General features: G+C 57.8%; 1 protein-coding gene and 1 long non-coding RNA gene across 3 annotated transcripts in view; one reads left to right on the forward strand and one right to left on the reverse strand.

Annotated features, from left to right (window-relative positions):
- Positions 1–21,879, reverse strand: part of TRAPPC9 (trafficking protein particle complex subunit 9) — a 564,887-nt gene that overhangs the window by 86,537 nt on the left and 456,471 nt on the right. Inside the window, exon 21 of the mRNA XM_070075538.2 lies at positions 12,392–12,482. Coding sequence (XP_069931639.2) covers positions 12,392–12,482 — 91 coding nt within the window. The remainder of the gene's footprint in view (positions 1–12,391; positions 12,483–21,879) is intronic.
- Positions 876–6,378, forward strand: LOC149126355 (uncharacterized). Of its 2 annotated transcripts, XR_016236039.1 has the most exons (3): positions 888–3,066; positions 3,203–3,535; positions 3,912–6,378. It is a non-coding gene; the product is annotated as an uncharacterized LOC149126355 (long non-coding RNA). The 2 variants fall into 2 exon arrangements; XR_016236038.1 differs by having other exon boundaries at positions 876–3,535.

Genomic DNA, 21,879 nt, shown 5'->3' on the forward strand with positions numbered 1-21,879 from the left:
GAGACCTGGGCTTGATTTGTATCTGTGCTAATTAGCATCCATTCAAGCCGGCAGTCTCAATTCACTTGATTTCACTGTGATTAGATGGCAGCAGAGGAAAAACTCAAGGAGCCCAGCAAGAGAAGTTGTCATCACACTTCAGGCCGTCTCCACAGGTCGGACGGGGACCCGGGGAAGGGCTGCCCCTCATGGATGAGCAGGACCCCTCTCCCTGCCAAGGGGTTCTGGCCTGGGGACTCTGGTCTGGGGGGTTCAGAGGCCTTGGCCCCAGCAAGCCTGGCCTTCATGAATCAGGCCACTTCCCTCTCCCGCCTTCCCTCCTTCATTCCTTTCTTCAGCGAGTTTCACTGCAGGCTTCCTCTCTCCCACCCATTCAGTAAGCACACACGTTCTACCTTCTCTGTGTTCTGAGTTCAGAGAGAGCACAGGACACAGACAATCACGGAAGAACCAGGAAGGGCCAGGCCTACTGTGGGGACGGAGCGGGGAGCAGGGACAGGTGGATTTGAGGAGAGCCACAGCTGACCAGGCAGGGGCGTGAAATGGGGCAGGGGAGGGAGTCATACAGGCCCAGGCACAAGCCTGTGACACAGGCAGACAACAGCGCCTCTCACATGACTCAGTGGCAGGACGGGGCGGTGGCCCAGGAGGAGGAGGTTCCAGGGGCACAGGAAGGGTGAGGGGCACCTGCACAGTAAAGCTCCATCCTCGCAGTGTGGGATCTGCCCTACTCGGGTCTCGGAGCTCCTGGAGGGCAGGAGGCATAAGGAGGGTAGCCCAGCCCGGGCACTGGTGCTCGCTGGGGAGTGGCCAGTAGTGTCTGTGGGGCATGTCCTACAAAGGGACAGGAGGGGTGGAGATAGGACACTGGTTCCTTGGAGAGGACCTGCACACACCCAGCGACTAGGCGAGAATACAGAACATGTGAGCATTTTTGAAGAATAATCCAGGGGGGCTGGCACTGTGGTGTAGTAGGTTAAGCCACTGCCTGTGAGGCGGGCATCCCATATGAGCACTGGTTCAAGTCTCAGTTGCTCTGCTTCCAAACCAGCTCCCTGCTGATATACCTGGGAAAGCAGCAGAGGATGGGCCCCTGCCGCCCATGTGGGAGACAGGATGGAGTTCCAGGATCCTGACTTCAGACTGGCCACTGAGGCCATTCAAATAAATCAATTAATTTGGATTAAAGTGAAAAAGAACCATCCAAACGGGGAAGTCTTTCTAAGTATAACACAAAAACCGGAGAGATTTCTTAAGAGATTGCTCAGTTTGCAATAAACACCCCATCGTGTGACTCACTCTGGAGAGGAATATTTACAAGGCTATTTATTGCAACAGTGTTTGTAACAGCGAAAGAGAAGCAACTTAAGCACCCACCAGAAGAGGCAGAGAGGCAGGATGGGGATGGGCTGGACGCAGTGGCTGGACGCAAGCTGCGGGCCTGCAGGGCTGGGCAGGCTGCCGCCCAGGGCACAGAGCCCAGAGGACAGGGTGGCTGACCACGGCTGCCACTGGGGCCGAGAAGCAGCAGACCACGTCTGGAAACCGGAGCACAGCAGGGACAGCTGTACGCAGACAGAACTGGGACATCCTTTGCACGTCTTAAATTCTGAAGCACATGCCTTCGCGTTTGCGTTTTGCAAAATAAAGAAGCCAAACACACACCTGTGTGGCCTGGGCCCCATGGAGGCTGAGGCTGGAGGCTCCGTCACAGGGGCCGCTGTGGGTCCCTGGCTCACATCTGAGAGCAGAGGTTATCCTGGCCTGTGGCTGTCTCGCTGTAACCGGGGTGCCTGCTCCCACTGCGGTGGCTCCACTGAGCGCTGACCTCAGCCTACTCATCAAGCTCTTGGCTGGTCAGGGCTGCACGCTGGCACCTGCCGCTCTCCGCAGACTCCAGCCTCCTTTCCTCTGCCTTTCCTGGAAACCTGGAAGCTGCACTCACACCTGCCCTTCTACCCAACACGCGGCAGGCAGGTGTGTTGCATGAGCATTCACACTGCATCCCTCGTCTCTTGTTGGATGATCTGCCCGGCCCAGGAGCCAGAAGGTACTGGGGACACACTGGCAAACCACAGGCCACAAGGGAGGACTGTCGGAACAAAGGGTGCTGGGTCTGACCCACAATATGGAAGGTCCCCGCCGCCCACAGAATTGGCCCCTGCTGCAGTCCCACCCACAGAGAAGCCTCTTGAAGAAGCCAGCAGTGGGAAGGGGGTAACAAGAGGGGAGGCACCCCAGAGGCAGCCCCCAGGTCCAGACTAGCACACAGAATGTGCTCAGCAGCACTTGCTTGATGGCCGGGTGAAGGGACAGGTGGGTAGACAGGTGAGCAGAAGGCTGAAGGGGATAGGGTGAGGATGGATGGACAGACGGACAGATGGACAGATGGATGGATTGAGGAGGGAGGATGGACTGAGGAGGGAGGATGGATGTGTCTATACCTGGGTAGGTGGGAGAATGGATGAGTGGACAAGAACGTAGATAGGCAGGTGGGGAGCTGTGGGGAGCAACTGGGAGCAATTCAGACTAGACTAAGTTACTGGAATTAAGACTTATTCTATGCATCTGCTCTCCCACAATATGGCGCTGGGAGAGGAGGAAACAGCTTCTACGCAGCTGCCTCCAGTTCAACCAATAAACAGCAGGACCTGCTCCTGATTGGAGGAGAGCAGCGTACTCGGCGTGTGGGTAGCAGAGTTGGGATTGGCGGAAGAGGACTATAAAGGAGGAGAGAGACAACATGCACCAGGAACATCTATCTGAAGGAACACCTGTGCAGCCCCCGAGAGAGCCGGCCGGCGGTGTGCCGCTCCCCCGCGGAAGTGGGGAAAGTGGCAGGGGGAACCGCCATTCCACAGAGGTGGAAGGGACGGTAGCCAACCCGGGAAGAACCAGCAGCAAACCCGGGGAGGGCCGAGCAGACGAAAGAACAGCGCAGGGTCCTGTGTCGTTCCTCCACGAAGACGGGGAGCGACATAATGGTGCCGTGACTCGGATAGGAAGCCTAGGCAGGGTTTAGTGTCGTTCCTCCACGAAGAGGGGGAGCGACAGGGAGCTAGTTAGGTGAGTGAGGGGGTGACTGTAGAAGGAGCAAGAATCCTGCACCATGCTTGGAGGCTGGTGTCTTGAGGTTAGCTGATTTACTGGGAGCCCCGAGTGGGTCCATCACCCCTCCGAAGCTCATGTTCCTCTTTGACAGGGAATGCTCGCCTCTCTCCTTCACAAGAAGCCGGGAGTAGTAAGTGAGCACTCACCACGGAGCCAGCAGCTATCTTCCAGAGCCGTGCGCTGCACGGGACTCCCCTTCCCTGTGGCCACCCAGTACTTCATTCCCTGCCACCGTGCGGGGCCACAGGCATGGATCAGGCCCTGCTGTGTCCAGGGCCTGTGGGCAGCTGCTCGAGGACCAGACCCCTCCAGATGGACCCAGGAAGCCCTGCAGACCACCTGCAACCTGCCAGCACTCAGTCACTGCTCCCCGGAGCTCAGTCTTGGAGGGCAGGCGAGGGAGCAGGCGAGAGGCCTCCGAGTGGTAAGGGAGGAGACAGGGTGCACCCTTGGTGGCAGTGGTGACAGCTTCCCACAGGGAGGATGTCAGAGCTTGAGGGAGCTCCGTTATATGAGGGAGCGGGGGTCTGGGGCAGCACCCCACACTTGCTTTGTTCTGGGCCCTGCTCCTGTCCTCTGTACTTGAGTACCCGCAGGGCCTGGCTCAGAAACACTTGTTCCCGATCAGACCCTTGCCCCTGGAACAGAGCTCAGCCCAGCCAGCATCGCCCCACGTTCTTTGCTAGCACTGGAGTAAGACAGAGGGAGGGGCTGCGCCAGGGTTAGGAAGGCAACCACACCTGGTGCCTCATAGGGCACGCAGAGGGACCCACACTATGTCACTGTGTCGTGGCTGGCAGGTGAGTGGATCGGTACAACTTCCCCAGAGCCACGCCAGCCACAAGCACGCGGGTCCTCACGAAGCTCGCTCACACCACACCCCTGACCCTGCTCGAGACTGAGCCCTAGGAACCCACCAAGCCTGCCACAAGGCACAGGATGCCCACCTCAGCTGTACCGATGGGGAAATGAAACCACTGACGACAAACAAGAAGGGATCGCCTGAGTGCACGTGGGCACGTCAACATGGAACCAGTGAGGTCGCATGGACAAGTAACCGCGATGCCGTGGCTCGAATCTGGCCATGCACACGTGGGAGGAGGACGGCCTCCTTCACTGATGCTGTCATATAGTCAACTCCCCCTTCCTGGGCACCACCTGGTTGCAGGGGACACGGGCACGCACCAAGGGAAACCTCAGGGGAAACCCACAGCGCAAGGGCTGTGGGAGGGCACAGCAGCACCGGAGCTCAACTGAGAGGGGTCTGGGACATCCAGAACGAGAGAGCTGCATGGGATTACGAGGGCAGCAGGTGCAATGGCCCGTGAGAACAGGCTGTCCGTGGCCACAGGGACAAACAATAGCAGGTGATGGAGTCTGGAGGCAGCTCCCTAGGAAGATGCAGTGGGTGAGAAAGGAGGAGCAGGTACGAGGCCAGCAGCAGGGCACTGCCGGCCAGGGAGAGCTCTCTGAGCCCTGCCACAGGGGGCCCCTGCAGCCTCCCAGGGCCCCAGAAGCACTTTGGGCAGGAAGCCAACACAATACGGTTGGAAGATGGCCCTGAGCTACAGTGAGGACCGCAGGCAAAGCAGCAGGCCTGGCAGTGGGGACACCCCGTGGGACAGCTCCTTGCAGACGATGCCTGTTCCCGAGGGACTGCGCAGAATCCAAAGGGTGACACCCACATCACTCAGCTCTCACGAGGAAGATGATAGGGGCAAGAAGTCCCCCAGGGGTTATCTTAGAGGAGGGTGTCCATGGCAGCATAGGGGCTGGAGGGGAGGAGAGGCATAGCCATGAAGGGAGGTGGTGTGGAAGCGAGGGGAAGGGGCCAGGTGCCTCTCAAAGCTGCAGCGGGGCACAGAGACAGAGGAGCAGCAGGAACAGCAGGCGGTGACCTCCAAGCACAGGTGCTAGGAGCTGGGGCTTTTTCCCCGCATAGGGATTTTTATTTTTTGTCTTCACTTTTTATTTTTTTCAAAAATAAATAAAATCATTACTCCTGGAAAGAAGAACAAAAGAAGAGTCCTCTCTTTCGCTCTGTGCCCAGAGACACCAGAGTCACAGGAAGACATCCCTCAGTCTCCTACTGCCCGGCCAGTAGGGCCTCAGGCCAGATGGCTACCAGCCACGGCTGTACTCCAAGGAAGTGGTCCTCGGCCCCAGCAGAGCAGCCTCCGGGCCTCACGGAAACCACCTGGCCCAGCTGCCTGGGAGCAGATGTGGGGAGATACGGGTGACGCTGGGGAAGCCACATTCCAGGGCCACTGCTAGGTTACCCGGCAAGGAGGGGGACTCCGTGGGCAGGCTGCTGCCAGGGAGGCCACACAGAGGTGCTGGTTTCCTTGCCACCTCGCCCGGGCAGTCTGAGACGTGGCTGCGCCTGGTGAGCTGTGGTGGCCACTCCGCAGGGACCTCAGGTTAGAAATACACCACCCTTCTCCCAAGACAGCTATGCATGCCATCTGACAGGAAACGTCTCAGCAGAGTTCTGGACAGCCCCAAGAGGTAGGCCGGCGGCCTCAGCGCCTGCACAGCCTTCCAGCTGCCTGGCTCTGCAGGACGCAGACCTCTGAGTGGAGCTGGCTGGGTGCAGAAGGCGCCGCAGAGAGGGGAGGCCTGGTGGGCTCCATGGCCTCGCCCAGCCGCTGAGTTCAGTCAGTGCCCGCAGGATCTGCGCTGCATCCCCAAGCACTGGCTCCTTCCCTGCTCCAGCTGTGCCCAGGACACTGGCCTGCTCTCCAGGGCTGCGCGTACCAGCATGGGTGCGGTCTATGGAGCGCTCAACAGTCTGTGCCTCTCGCCATGGCAGGGAGTGAGGGTCACTTATTCTGGGGTCCCCCACACCAGGAACGGTGCCTGGCTCACAGCTGGCCAATGGGTAGTTACTGAATGATGGATGAATCAGCCAATTGGAGAACCAGCAAACGCCGTGCAGCGCGAGGTCAGGCCTCACCTCTCTGCTTCCCAGTTGGTGAAAGAGGAAGAGCAATTTGGTCAGAACAAATGCACGTGGACAGTCTGGGCTCCACGCCGGGCTCCCCCCGTGTGAGGGAGGCAGCCACGTCCCCTCTGGGACAAGGCAGAGGGGCACCCTTGCACAAGCGACCAGGCGACCACTCTGTCCCTGCTGCCGGCCTCATCCCCACCTCCACCAGCAGACGCGCGCTCCCGGGGGCCCTGCTGGCTGATTATTTGGAGGCTGTGTACTGAAAATACCCACTCCACCAGGCAGCTCCAACCTCATCTGTATTCACTGGACGTCCCGGAGGGACAGCACAGACCAATCACTGAGGCGTCTGAGAAGACATGAAGAGCTATAAAGAGAAGAGTGTTAGCAGTTGAAGGAGGTGGTGGTGGCTGGCAGAGCAGTGGGACATTCCAATCAGTGTGGCAGAGAGTGAGCCCCATTAGTCACCATGGCCAGGTATCTATGGAAACACCAGGAAGACGCGCCTCACAGCAGACTGCGAGGGAGCACACCGGGCTCTGCGACAGGCACAGAGAGGTCTTGCCTGCTCGCCTCCTGGGCCTACCTGGAGCTGCTTCCAGGGCCACTCGTGGACTGAGACAAGAGACGTCTCAGAAGCCACAGCTGACACGCAGACTGAGGGTTGGCAGAGGCCCACTGGACCCTCTGCAGCCGCGACACTCAGCCCCAAGCTCGCATCCCAGAACCTCAGCTTCCTCTTCTCCACATCAAGACAGCAGGGTGATTCCAGTGGTCCTCACAGACCCCGGTCCACCTCCAGTGCCCACAGCATGACTTCTGTGAGCCCGAGGGACAGCTCTCCACTGCGATCTAAGAGCTTCCTCAAACCCTACTGAGGATCTGTGGCCCCCGGCGTCTTCACTCTACGGAGGAGCAAATGGAGGCTCAGAAAACAGGCTCACTGGCCCACGCCGAGATCCAGCAGAGGCTGGGGCACCCGCGTCGAGACCACGCTGAGGCCATACCCTGTGCTCGATGCACAAACCGCTGCTTAGACTGACATCAGTCAACAGTCTGCAAGGAAGTAGACTGCGGCCAACAGGACCAGACTGTGGTTACCTTGCATCCATCTGACCAAGCCTCCTTTAGCCTTGAGCGACATGTATAAAACATGTTTACTATACAAGAAACATCAATGTTTCCGTTCAGCATAAAAAGCACACAGATGTACACACACACACTACAATCACCTCTATGAATAAAAGTGGAGAGCAGCAAAAAGACCTGGAAATGCACAAAAATGGGGGGTAGGAAAGGCTAATTTTTCATTTTGTCTCTTGCTATCTGCCCTGAGGAGGATCCTTGTAGGAAACCAGCTGTCTCCCCCTGGCCATGCAGTGTGGTGTTGTCCCGTCCCAGAGAGACGCTAACCCTGCAGAGTTGCAGGTCCTCACTCCACTTCCTGCACGTGACAGGTTTTGCAACATGGTCATTCTAAAGGAGCAACCGTTTTCTTCTTGAATGGCCTGTGGGAGGTGGCTCTAAGGGTGAATATAGGGACACCCAGAAGCAGCACCGTGCAGGCGCCCACATGCTGTGATCTGCAGCCTCGGCTCACTCTCTGCGGGGACACAGGCAGCACAGTTAGGGGAGCCCACGACATGGAGGCTGGGAACACAGGAAATGAGCCCATCAGCCCTTGGAAGCCCCAGCTTGGGTCCGAGCTGGCTGGTCTGAGAGGGAGATCAATCTAGTGCACAGGGGATGGGGAGGGGACGGTCCTGAGGCTACTTATGGGGACCCTGCGATGCCACACTCCACCACGGGGCTGGGAAGCAAGCCCAGGGTGAGGCGGACGGAACTCACCTCCTGCCTGGCACTACCACGCTGCAATGGTTAGAATGGCCGGCCCACAGCCCCTTCCCTGTTGGCGAACTCTGCCTGACCGCTGATCCCCCAAGACCAGCTGGACAGCCCCCCAGCAGGATGCTGAGCCCGGCCCTCCTCCACCCCCAGACGCTGTCTGCAGTCTGCAAGGTGCCCCACCCTGGGGAGCCAGGCTGCTCCCACCCCCAACAGTCCCCCCACAGCCTCCTGTCTCTGCTCCCGGTCTGTGAGCTCCCTGAGGGGACGGAGGAAGAGAGAGAGCCTCAGAAGGAAGCCTGAGCCTCAGAACACTGAGTCTACGAGCAGCTGCACTTCCTGAGGTTTGGAATCTCCCCACAGCCCTGTGAGGTTGCTGCTGCCACTCTGCCTCGAGACCAGCCTGGAGCTCCCAGCACTGGGCCAGCGCCGCCAACCAGGGCGAAGCCAAGCCCTAGCCCCAGCCTGCAGCCACCCTCTAGGGTCTGTGTGTGGCTTCCTCCTCGGCACTGCGGGGCCGGGGCTGTAGGTCAGGTGGCGAGGGTGCTTGCTCCCCTTCCAAGCACAGGGCCCACCAAGTCCTGTTAAGAAAGGGGACCCACCTCTCAGCCCAGTCCCCTGGGGACACTCATTGTGTCTCCTCATAGTCAGACCAGCCTGGGGGCAGGCAGACACCGTGGGGCCTGAGGAACGCAGGGGCAGTGGCTCTGGAGCCATGGCAAGATCTGTGGTTTAAAATGTCTCAAGGAGGTGTTGGACCTGACTCCAGTGAGGCCACCCTCTCTGCCTCTGCCCAGTTTCTGCCTGTGACGAGTGAAAACGCCACCCCAGAAGTCCAAGTTCCCACAACATCCCTACGTGACCAGCAGTAGCATCCTCATTTGACAATAACCATCTCGAGAGCCTTCCACGTGTCCCAGCTGCGACCTAGGAGTCTGGCCGGAACACTGATCTGGCCAGAGAAACAGACATAAATCTGTATGTTCACTGGAAGCAGACAAATAGGATAATAGCTACATCAATCAGGACATGCCCGTCAGGGCGATACGGTGCAGGCTCTTTCCGGAGACACTGCTGTGCCCTAAGGACAGGAACGGGGCCTTGGCTGGGGCCGCGGCTGCAGACCACGGCACAGACCCAGAGGCTGGCGGAGGGTCTCCTGTGGGACCTGGCTCATGTCTCCTTATCAGCAACATCTTCTAGGTCCTCATCTTATGTCTGAAAAGCTGTGTGCGCTCTCCAGGGTACAAGCGGCAGTTCCTGCAGTATTTGCCACTGTACTGCTGAGCACAGGAAATGTGCCCAGGCAGCTGGCCCAAATGTCCACTGCCCACAGGAAGAATGCCGCACGGGAACGGTGCAAGCAGCAGCAGGAACCCGGACCCCTCCTGAGATCCCTCCCAGGGTCTCCGGTGTCAGAGGCCCTGCAAGGCTTCCTCCAGGGCATGGCACAGCTGGACGCCTCCTTCACTGGGGACTTTATTAGTAGTATTATTCAGATTTATAAAGGCAGAGTGCCAGAGACAGAGAAAGAGAGAGAGATGTTCCATCAACTGGTTCACTGGCTCAAGTCAGGAGCCTGGAACTCCATTCAGGTCTCCCACAGGGGTGCAGGGGCCCAAGCACTCAGCCACCTTCTGCTGCTTTCGCAGGTGCATCAGCAGAGAGCTGGATCCGAAGGCAGAACTTGAACCAGTGCTCTGACAGGGAAGCCGCCATCGCAGGCAGCGGCCTAATGCTCTGTGCACAATGCCGGCCCAGCTGGCATGGGGGACAATACACTCGGCTTCACTTTCATCAGCCCTTTCAGGGAACACAACCCACTTCAGAGCCAGGTGGGCTTTCTGCTCCAAACTTGGTATTACCAGGGGGCTTCAAAGAGTTCACAGGCAGATGGAATGGGAATACATTTATTTTTCCATGAACTCTCTCAAGCACCCATTTAGAACAAGAATAGGTCACGCTGTCAGTCCCCTTGCGGTCTGCAATAGACAGCTATTCACAGATCACCTCACCCGCCTCTACTTAGGCCTCCACTAGGCCAGGCAGGTGTTCGGTGTCCTTCAAACAAGCAGGGGAACGTGGGGTGGGGGCAGAGGAGCCTGTCCAGGCTACAGCACAAGGAAGTCCAGTCGCACCTCAAAACCATCCTTAGAGTTCCAACACGCTGTGTCTCAAGTCCCGGGCTGAACTTCCAACAAGGCAGACAAAACGAGCTGCCTTCCACACTGCTCACCCTCCTCTGACATGCTAACGGGACCCCACAGCAGCCCTCTCAAGCTGTCCAAGGACAGAGACAGCACAAGAAGTCAACGCCCAGGCCAACCCCGATGCACTTGCGATGAACGTGAGCCCCAGACATGGGCGCTGGGCCATTTGCCTTCCTGGCCACACCCCTTCCACACTGCTTCTCCTCCCCAGGACCCCTGGCAGGCACCTCCCTGTTTCCTTCTGAGGGTGACCCGGCTTCCTGCAGATGGCAGGGAGCTGTCCAGCTGCTGCCCAGGCTCTGGGGCAGAGCCGAGGGCTGTGGAGGGTCAGTGGGACGGATTCCCAGGCCCCTCCCAGGCTCGGCTGCGTGGCTCTTGGATCTGAGCTGATCTTCCAGGGATGACAGGAATATCTGCATGAAGACAGCGGTTTCTCAAGCATGAGTGATTACACCAAGTCCGTGCTCTGCAGCCCACCAGACACAGTCACCAGTGCCATCTCCCCATGACTGGTCCTCAGAGCAGCCTGCGTGCTAGGCAGGCTGACACCTGAGAGCTGGAGGCTCGGGGACCCTCCGACCCCCTCCGACCCCCACCCAATACATGGCAAACCCAAAACCGAAATCTGAGACAACTGAAAAGACCCCTGTTCTCAGAGAATGTGGCCCAGACAGGGCCCCTGCTCCCACTCCACCCCACCTCCCACTCGGAGCCCACAGTAGGCCCCACCCCACTTGTGTCTCCTCAGCTTCCAGGCGTGCCTGGCCAGCCCGACTCCTGGCTCCGTCCAGTGCTCCCCCAGCTTCAGAACTTTTTAAAGGGTATTCTTAGGACCACTGGGGAGGGGGGAAAAGGAGCAGAGGAGACCTTCATTATGAAGTACTGGACCCTACCTTCATCCACAAAGCCCAAATGCCCAGGCTGCTTCCGGCCCAGACTGGTGTGGGGCCAGTCTGCACAGCGCCTGGGGCGGGAGAGGCTCAGCCACCACTTCCCCCAACTCTGCCCCGTGCCCCTCAGGTGTCAGCACCCTCCTCTTCCTCACAGTATGCCTGGAACAGCACCCAGCCAGCCCTCACCCAGGGCAAGGCGTCCACGAGAGATAGCACATTTGACCCCCAGCACATGAGAATGCAGGGCCTCCCCCCACCCCGCACCGCTGGGCCTCCTACCTGAATTTTCCCCGGGCGTCTGCTCCTGAGCACTCCCCGGGCCACCCCTAGCCCAGGCTCCAGTGCCATAACACAGAACCTGGCTTGGGGCTGGGCCACCCCTAGCCCAGGCTCCAGTGCCATAACACAGAACCTGGCTTGGGGCTGGGCCACCGCTACCCCTCACCTGCTGCCCGCCACCCAGCAGAACCCCTCTTCTCCTTGGCACAGGCGCTGTCCTGCCTGTGACCTGTCTCACAGAAGTCTAGCTTACCTCCCCCAAGGACTCTCTCTGCCTATGGATTGAACAGGGCTGGTTTTCGGGGCCCCAGCCCAGCACAGCAGCCAGGAGAGTCCAGGTGCCCGAGAAACGCCTGTTTCTATCCCGAAGCCCTGGGATCAAGCCCACATGCCTCCAGCAGGCTACAGGGGCTGTGGAAGCCAGCGCATGGCTAGATCAAGAGGAGACGCTCCCTGCCAGCACCTCCATGGAGAGAAGACGCAGGGCCTCAGCACGGGACTGCTCGCTGTCGACCCAAAACGGAAATCATTTTCCAGGAACAAAGACTCTCCCTGCAGCAGAAACGCTCACTTGTATCTCAGAGGGGCACGGCGGAGGCCACTGAGAAAGGCACAGGCTGGGGTCAAAGGTCACAGGGCGACAGACGTGCATGTGCAAACAGTGCTAGGTGTTAAACCATGGCCATCGCTTGAGGGTAAAACATCAAATGGAGCGACGGTGTTTCCAGAACACGCACCCCCACAGTCGTTGGTGTGAGAAGCTGCCAAGGCCAGCGCAGGCAAAGGGAGCGAAAGCATGGAAGTGGCCACACTCTTGCTCTCTTCCACCACCCAGACCCACTCCAAGTAAGGCTCTCGGCAGCCCGCACAGGGAGCTGGGCACAGCAGAGGCGCCGGACCACCAGCTCTAGATCCGCAGTCACCTCTGCTGCCTTGGGAAAGGAACCCCCCCCACCGACTGGACTGCAGGCGCAGACGCCCACCTGCAGAGGGCCTGCTGCCCCCCAGGTTTTCATGGCTACCTCAGCACCTGCCCACGCCTGGGGCGCCCACTGTACTTCCCTGTGCACCGAGAGCCACTGGCGTCATGCGGAGGTACTCACCCCACTGCAGAGGCGCCAGCTGCAGCTGCTCCAGGACCAGCTGGCTCAGCACGCCCTCCACGCTGGCCTCGCCGCCGCGCTTCAGGGAGGGGTGGGACCAGGTTAAGGAAAACTCGGCTCCTGCTGAGCCCCGCGGGCAGGGAGAGAAGTTCACAAGTTTCGAGGCAGAGACCCCTACCTCTCCACCCCCAAAGCAGGTGTGTCCCCTCCTCTCAGGAGATGGCCCAGCCCACCCTGGGACAACACGCTGAGTGTACGGAAGTTAGGGGCACACAAACAAGTGTCCCCCCACCCTCCAATGTCCCCCAGCCCTGCCCCAACTGGTGGCATTAAAGCTACTGCCGGAGAAGGAAGGGAAGTCCCCTGGGGTCACTGGAGCCCAGCGACTGCTCCTGTGGGAGGGAAGAGGGAGAAATGCAAGGTTATCACTCCTTAATGAAACACGCAAACCACGGTTCAGTGTGTTTCCCGACACGTCTTGGTTCCATGCTGGTTTCATTTTTGCTGCATTACACGTCCTGATGTAATTATGTATATTATTACGAATGGCTCACTTAGGCAAGCTCATAATCGAGGAAGTCATAAAGCCTCCCAGCGAGTATCAGTGGATGGAGAAATTAGGTTTAGAAATGCAGAAAACGCAAGTCCCCAGGCACTGCTATCAACCAGCCAGGGTGCCTCTCGGAACCTCGCCCCTCTTGCCACTGTGTGTAAGCTGCAGTCAGACAGGAAACATGCAGTGTCTGACAGCCCAGTGACAGGGAAGTGGGGTCAGGGAACCAGCCTGCTCTGCCTCTGGGGGGTTAATTCCACTCAACAGGCGCATGGGGCATGGCTGAAGCCAGACCGGCCTGGGGGTGACAGGTTGAGAGACAACCAGCTTGATCCCTGAAGTTGAGGGGTTCACGTGGGAAGGTGGTAGCACCACAGTGGGGGTGTCCTGGGGGGGGCTGGGTTCTGCAGGTAGAGGGCGAACCATGCAGGAGTTGGACGGAGAGGGCGCAGGACCTGGAGGGAATGGAGGCCAAAGGGGCTGGCTCAGCTGGGAGTTGGCTCGGAGGCCCCGGCAAGACAGGCCAATCCCGCGTCCACAGGAAGCTGCACGGCCAAGAGAGAGTCGGGCTGGCCACAGCAGTGCAGGGTGAGGAGCAGAGAGGCCTGGGAAGCCCTGGCCCCTGAGTCTAGCGCAGCACGTGGGACTTCTCTCAGCTCTGGACCAGGCCCTGTGCCTCCGGCATGGGGAGGCCGCCCCCGCCCCTGCTCCCCCTGACTTCCCTTAATCCCTTAATTCTCCCTTAATTCTCCGTTCAGGCTTCCCTTCCCCCAGGAAGCTCTCCTGTTCCTTTACAGACACTGAGCCAAGGCTGGGAGCCCAGGCCTAAGGAGCTCACAGATTGCGGGGTTTGGGGGGGAAGCTAGCCTTGTAGACAGTAAATGCCACTCTCCAGCAAGCCCCTCCCCAAGGAGAGATCCCAAAGAACTGAGCACAACGTTTGTGGACCAATGGTCACAGCAGCGCTGTCCACTGCAGCCAAAGGGTGGAAGAAACCCCAGCGTCCAGCAACAGAGGAATAGACCCACCAACAGCAGCTGGTGCACACAAGGGAACACTACGCAGCCTCGGAGAGGAAGGAAACTGGCGGGTGTAAGGACACAGACGACCTGCGTGACACTTCCCCAGGGAAAGAAGCCAGTCCCCAGGGGAGGAGTCAAGTCCAGAGACCAGAACTGGGATGGGGGAGGATGCTGTGCTGGGTGGGACAGGAGGAAGTGCAGGAGCCGGGTGGTGGGGCCGCCGCACAGTAACCAGAAGGAATTTCACACTGCCGCAGGGTCGGTGGACAGCCAGCCTGGGCGAGGACGACTATACTCAGGAGAGAGTGCTGAGGCCAGGAGCAGTGCCCAGGTGCAGGGCGCAAGCACTTTCCCTGAGCCGTGCCCACGGGAAGCACTTGGGAAGTCTGGAGAGGCTGCCCCTGGAGCCGTTGCCAATCATGCTGGTCTCAGAGGAGACCCCATCCCCAGCGCAGTGTGGGGAGCAATCCGGACTGGACTGAGTTACTGGAATTAAGACTTATTCTATGCATCTGCTCTCCCACAATATGGCGCTGGGAGAGGAGAAAACAGCTTCTATGCAGCTGCCTCCAGTTCAGCCAATAAACTGTAGGACTTGCTCCTGATTGGTGGAGAGCAGCGTACTCGGCGTGTGGGCAGCCGAGTTGGGATTGGCGGAGGAGGACTATAAAGGAGGAGAGAGACGGCATGCACCAGGAACATCTAAGGGGAACATCTAAGGGGAACACCTGTGCAGCCCCCGAGAGAGCCGGCCGGCGGTGTGCCGCTCCCCTGCGGAAGTGGGGAATGTGGCCAGGGGGAACTGCCCTTCCACGGAGGTGGAAGGGATAGTAGCCAACCCGGGAAGAACCAGCAGCAAACCCGGGGAGGGCCGAGCAGACAGAAGAACAGCGCAGGGTCCTGTGTCGTTCCTCCACGAAGAGGGGGAGCGACATAATGGTGCCGTGACTCGGATATGAAGCCTAGGCAGGGCTTAGTGTCGTTCCTCCACGAAGAGGGGGAGCGACAGCGCAGGACCTGGTGACCCTGGCGGGAGTAGGGGGTCTCCTCACAGGGCCACCTCTACTGGGTCAGTTTCTCAGGCTTTGGCCCAGAGCCACGGTCCCCAGCGAGCATCCCAGCACCTTTCCTACCCCAGAAAGGCCCCCGCAGACTCCAGGATATGGGGGCGGAGAGGAACTCGCTCCTTTCACAACTTTCTGCCTTGTGGAAGACATCACAGGCCCCTCCCCAGCTCACGCTCTGATTGGCTCTAGCCAAAGCCAGGGAAAAGCAGTGGCACGTGTGTAGTGCTGGATCAATGTACCCCACCCCCCCAGCTCCCACTCCTGGCCCACCCAGCCCACTGGCACATGGGGATGTGCCCTCAGTGCAGGGGATGCTCCCCGGGGAATGCTGTATCCTAGGCTCAGAGTCCTGCACCGGGGTCCCAGAGGGCAGGCCGAGGGCTGATGTGGAGAGGCCCCTGGAAGGTGGTGGGCACTCTGGGGAGTGTTTCCCAGGCTCTCTTTAGCTAGCTCAGGCCGCTGGGGACCCGGACGACAGAGGCTTCAGCCACCGGGGGCGGGGGTCCTGGCCCAACCCCGCGAGGGGCAGCAACCACGCTGCCTTGCACTGCAGTGGCAAGTGCTCTCCTTGCCAGGCTCCTCCAGCACGCACACCAGCCAGCGTGGCACACGTCCAAAGCCGAGAGCATCCCTGTTGACCAAGCTGTGGGCACCAAGCACACGGACGCTTTGCTGCAATGTTCCACAGTGGAGAGAAGAGACAGGAAGGTCTCTACAGAGGATGCGTGAAGTTTTCCAAGAAACGTAGTAAGTGAAACAAGCAGGATGCAAGACAGCATATTCCTCGTGTGTGTGTGTGAGTGTGTAAAAGGGACTAAAAATAAGACTATGTTTGTGTTTACTTATAATTTCAGAAATTCCAAAAACTTCTACAAAGAAAGAGTTAAAATGGAATCCCAGGGGGCAGGGCGGGAACGGGGAGGGTGGCCACAGTTCCACTGTGAGCCATGTGCACCCACTCCGAATAAAACAAAAATCATCTTAGAGAAGGTAAGTAATCGTAACCCAGAGAATGCTATGGACCCAATGCCATGAGCTGCTCTAGACCTTGGACGTGGGGGTGCAGCCAAGAAGGCAATGTGGTTTAAAATGCATCTGTCTGGGGCAGTACTGTGCACAGCAGGTTAAGCCACTGCCTTCAAAACCTACATCCCATATGGGCACAATTTTGAGCCCCGGCTGCTCCATTTCCAATCCAGCTTCCTGCTTCTGCTAATGTACCTGAGAAAGCAGCGGAAGATGGCCCAAGTGCCACCCATTTGGGAGACCCCAAGTGAGTTCCTGGCTTTGGCCTGATCCAGCCCTGGCTGTTGCAGGCATTTGGGGAGTGAACCAGTGGACAGAAGATATCTCTCTCTCTCTCTCTCTCTCTCTCTCTGTAACTCTGCCTTTCAAAAGAACAAATAAATCTTTTTGAATAACATGCAAATGTTCGTGTTTTCTCTGCTTCCTTCCCGCACTCTCTCCACGCTTTAATTACTTTCAAAGCAAGACCTCAGAGTAGAGCATAGTACAGTCTTATTAAAAACCCCAGTGCAGAGTTTGTAGAGGCCTGTGGAACAGGCAGGGCCCGACGGACAAGCCAGCTGACGAGCTGGGGGACACCCAAGCAGAGGGGCAAGGGGCACTGTATGAACCATCACCAAGTTGCCATGGGCCACTGGGGCAGGGAGACTGTTTTCAAAGCACAGCTCTGTATCAAGTCACTTTCGGACGTGAGCCATGGAAGTACCCAGCTGTACCAACCAAGCAAGTCCCCTGTGTGCACCCCCTACACCCACCACCAGCTGCCTCATGCCTGAGCCTGTGCCCACGACTATGATGTTGGCTGGCCCATCCACCACCCTTTCAGCAGTACTCATGACCTTATCATGACCTCCTAAATCCGCAGAGCCCAGCATCTGCTGCCAGAGCAGGTAGATGATGACGACGGCGATGAGACGACACCCACAGTTCCTGACATGGTGGCTCCTACACAGGACAGCTCCAGGACCTTCCTGCTCAAAGAGGCCTGTGCTTCTTAGGGTTATCCTCCGGCTTCCCTGTCCTCTATAGCCACATCCAGGCTTCAGGGCTTGGTGGGTGTGAGGAATGAGGGAGCAGGTCCTGCTGGCCAGCCCTGAATCAGATAGCGTCCCTGGAGCCCCACCCTGGAGGTCACTTTCAGACCCTACCGCAGGCCTGGTGTGGATGCCTCATAGTACTCCCAGAAGCCAGCAAGGACCCTGCTGGCCCGCGCACGAAGCCGTGTCAGGGCCCTGTAGCTGACAGCAGCCTGGCCACATCAGCCCAGGGGAAAAGCTCTGCAGAGCTCTCATGGTGCTCAAGAGCTGCCTGGGCTGCAGGACCTTCCTCATCACCAGGGGACACAGCAATCACATGTCCAAATCACCCACAAGTTCTTGCACCTGCCCTCTCAGGAGGGTAGGACAAGGATGCCAGCAGCGAAAGCAGTATAAAATCTCAGCTGGTGCCAAGCCAGCTTTGCAAAGTCTGCTAATCCCACCCACTGCCACAGCTGACCATCTCTGGGATAACACAAGTCCCAGTTCACTAAAACCCAGCTCCCAGTGTGTGTCTGGAGCGGCCCACAGGCAGTCCTACCACCCTTGCCAGGATGCAGAGAGTCCTCTCACAGTGCCACCTCCCACCACCACCACCACAAGTTCTGCTTTCTACCTGCACTGAGTTACACGTCCTGTGGGTCGCAGACTCTTGGGGGCAGTGAGCGCAAGGCCCAAGGTCTGGGGTTGGCCTTCGCTTGGCTTAGCCCTCCCCTGCCATCCTCACACCAGCAAGGTCAAGGAGCAGGCAGCCACCTTCCCAGGGGCTTGGGTTTCCCATGGGAATCCATTACTTTATGGGGCAGAAACACACAAGCCAACGAGGCAGGCACTCAGAGGACTGCCTGTGGCTCTAAGCCCAGGATGCTAAGAAGCAGTGTCCTCAACTCACTAGCACGACACAACATACAGTAGCATGTGCAGGTGCATGCCTGCGTGTCTGCTGCAGCCATGGAGCTGCCTCCGTGCCTCTGCTCTTGCTCTCCCTCCAGCTGGAGCTCTTTTTCTCCTGCCCCGTGAACACCAAATCCCCCTCCACACACACACACACACACACACACACACACCCCAAGCTTAAACGCCATCTCCTCCAGGACGTCCTCTCTACCTACCCCGCCCAGAAGCCCATCTTCCTTCTTCCCTGAAGAACATCTATCCAGGGCCAGCCCCATAATGCAATGCTTTCCTCTCTAATGAGTGCCTGGTTCACTGAGTTCACGTATCTCACACACCTGCTACCTGTGTGGGGTTAGACGCTAGGGACAGAAAGATAAAGATGACATCTTCCTACTCGCCAGAAGCCCAGTTTCTCGTGCAACCATATGTCCTGCTCATTGGTCATCCATCATTTTTATTATATCTGATTAATTAATCGATACCTGTGCAGAATATTTTTGTTTACAGACGCTTTCGTGCATGCTGTCCCGGTTAATTTATGTATCTTGGGAGCCATCAATGTTCGCTTCCAAAGCTGAAAAACACAGCCAGATGCGAAGAAAATGCAGACGGTTAATAAAACACCTCGCCTCTCATTTCCTGCTAGGCCATTATCAGCGACATATTTGGGAACAGACCATAAGCGAAGGGCCATTTGAAACCATTCGAGCAGCTTCTGAGATCCTGTCTGTATTTATGGAACTGAAGTCTACCATGACCTGGCCGGGTATCTAGGAAAAATGACTGCTCAGTCAACCCTGAGCTTGGGGAGTGTGAGCCCCTCTGGTGAACCCGTGGACCCCAGCAGCGCCAGCCTCACCGAAAGGGGCAGCAGTGTCTGGCTGTGATCCCAGGTCTACCAAGCAGAAGCTGGAGACCCCACGGGGGTGTTCATGCTGGCCCTGACGCAGGTGCTCCCCGGTGGGTGTGCCTTCACCTGGGGCACCCCCTCGCCTCAGCAGACAGACTGCATCCCATGTGTCAGCTCCGGAGCAAACAACTACAGGTGCCAGGACTCAGCCCGGCCCCACTCGAGCTCAAATAAATTAGCAAATTGTCATAAATAGGAATTACGCTAATGGAAAGGCTGCTTTAAATGATTAATGAGCCTCTCTGCCCTGACTTTGTTTTCCAATTTGCATCGTGAACTTTCAGAATGCTGACGCTGCTCTCCTTCTCATCTCACTAAGTGCTCAGCAGCTCAGCTGGTCTCCCCAGCGTCAGAGGCCCAACTGGACAGGGCACACCCCGCTGCGAGGGTGCTGCCAAGGGGGAGGGGAACAGCTGTGCACTGCTGCCAAGTCTTGCTTGGTGGAGACCATTCTAGATTCCCACGGTGGACAGCAGGTGAAACACAACTCCGCACTGGGGGGCTGGCACCTCTCAGTGCTGGGACCAAGAAACACTGCCCTTGCTATGGGCTTCCCCTAAGATGGGACAAGTGCAAGGGCACGGCAGAGGCCAGAGGCTCCCACACTGCTCCTAGACAGGGCACAGGCCACAGCCCCAAGGACGGACAGATGGCTGCCTCCAAGTCCCAGCTCTGCCACTTACTGGCTGGGTGACCTTCGGCAAGGAGCCCACCCCACCAGGCCTCAGTTTTACCATGTGGCTGGGAAGGACCTCAGAGAGCTGTTGTCAAGTCCAAGCTGTGTAATCTGCTCAGAATGATACCTGGCACCCAGTAAGTGCCATATGGACGTGAGCTGTTCCATAAGCTGTTACGTAAGATACGCGTGCTCACAATGACAGCGGCACAAAAGACAGAGGACGCGTGTGTGCCCAGCCCACAGCCAATCACACGAGCACAACACACGGCGATTCCTGTGGGTGTACACACACACACACACACACACACACATCAGTGCCATGCAAGCCAGGGAAACGCCCCTCCTCGCTTCCAGGAGACAGCCAAATCTGAAATGTGGGTTCTCTGTGTGTCCAACTCTGACTCCTTTCATTTTAAGGGGTGTGTGTCCACCACGTGTGGATTTGGGGGAGACAGCACAGCACATCGGCATCCTCCTCCCCAGCGCAGGCCCAGTACTGGGGAGACTGGATGGCAACACGGGCCAGGCACAGCTTCCCTTCGGCTGGCAATGCTTGTCTGCCAAGACTTAAGGCCTTCGAATCAAGTTGTTCCCAATAGCTCTGAAAGCCAAACTCCCTGCAGGCAGATGCGAAAGGCAGCCCTTCCTTTCACTCAAGGCGATCAAGGTGTCCGCTGAACCAATGATGGCAGCTGTTTGCATTAAAATTCAAGCCGACTCCGCAGCTCACTAGGCTAATCCTCCACCTGTGGCGCCGGCACCCCGGGTTCTAGTCCTGGTCGGGGCACCAGATTCTGTCCCGCTTGTTCCTCTTCCAGTCCAGCTCTCTGCTGTGGCTCGGAAAGGCAGTGGAGGATGGCCCAAGTCCTTGGGCCCTGCACCCGCATGGGAGACCAGGAGGAAGCACCTGGCTCCTGGCTTCAGATCGGTGCAGCGCACCAGCCATGGCAGCCATTTGAGGGGTGAACCAATGGAAGGAAGACGTCTCTCACTGTCTAACTCTGCCTGTCAAAAAAATTTCATTCAGATAAAATTATTTCTCCAAACACGCCTATTACAAAAACAGAGTGCCCTGTATCTTCTAAGAACCATACTGAAAGAGGCTTATTATTTTATTCAGAACATGAGAAGGCAGAGCTCCATGCAGAAGCCGCTTTGAGCGTAATCGAGACGTCAGTCACTGAGGCTGATGGGGAGCCTGCGCAGCCCGGGGAGAGGCAGGAGCCGTCAGGTGAAGCCATCGCCCTCCAGAGAGAGCAGTGGTGGGGACCAAAGACTCAGAGGCAGGTTGTGGCGAGTGGGGCTGTGCTCCAGGTCAGCGGTCCTGGTCATTATCAACCAGACTGATGGCACTGCGCCCCATGTCTACGCAGGGCTGTGCTTGTGAACCCAAAGCGGAACTGCTGAGAAACGTCTCGGCCACTGGGAGCTCCTTCAGCATGCCTGAGTGACGGGAGAGTACTGGGACCCCAAGACAGGAACTGTCCTCGGTCCCTGAGCCTGGGGTCCCTCTAGGGGTGCGCTCTGAGACAGAGGCACTGCTGCATCCTTCTACCTTGCAAACCATGGACATTTATCTGACCCCTGCACCCACAGAGGAATTCCATCTTCCAGTCCAGGTCACAGATTGCTGGGTGTCCAATGCCCGGCTTGCTGATGGGATCTCCAGGCCTCCACCTCACCCTCAGAGCAGCCAAACACGTTAAAAATGCTTCTCCATATAGAATGAGAGGGACAGAGAGGGCTCCGAGGTTCCGGCCACTGGCCTTTGCAAGTGGGAGGGAGAAAGGTCAGCCCAAGTGTGCCCACTACGCTTCCTCATTAAAATTATGAGTCTTTAGGCCTGGTGCTGTGACACAGTAGGTTAAGCCTCTGCCCGTGCTGTCAGCATCCTATACGGCCACTGGTTAATGTCCCGGCTGCTCCTCTTCCTATCCAGCTCTCTGCTAATGGCCTGGGAAAGCAGTGGAAGATGGCCCAAGTCCCTGGGCTCCTGCACCCATGTAGTAGACCCTGAAGAAGCTCCTGGCTTCAGATTGGCCCAGCTCTGGCTGTTGCAGCCATTTGGGGAATAAACCAATGGATAGAAGATCTCACTCCATCTCTCCCTCTGTCTGTAACTCTGCCTCTCAAATCAATAAATCAATCTCTAAATAAAATTGATGAGGATTAGACATGGCTATGTCAGCAAGTCTCTCACCAATGCCCAAAATGGTCTTTGAAGAGATTTGAATAAACAAAACCAAACAATGGGGAATGAGATGAGACAATCTCACAAGCTCGTGTGAGCCAGATGC

Source organism: Oryctolagus cuniculus, chromosome 6, assembly GCF_051225735.1.
Source record: "Oryctolagus cuniculus isolate XC-2025 breed Fujian yellow rabbit chromosome 6, ASM5122573v1, whole genome shotgun sequence".
Classification (NCBI taxonomy): domain Eukaryota; kingdom Metazoa; phylum Chordata; class Mammalia; order Lagomorpha; family Leporidae; genus Oryctolagus; species Oryctolagus cuniculus.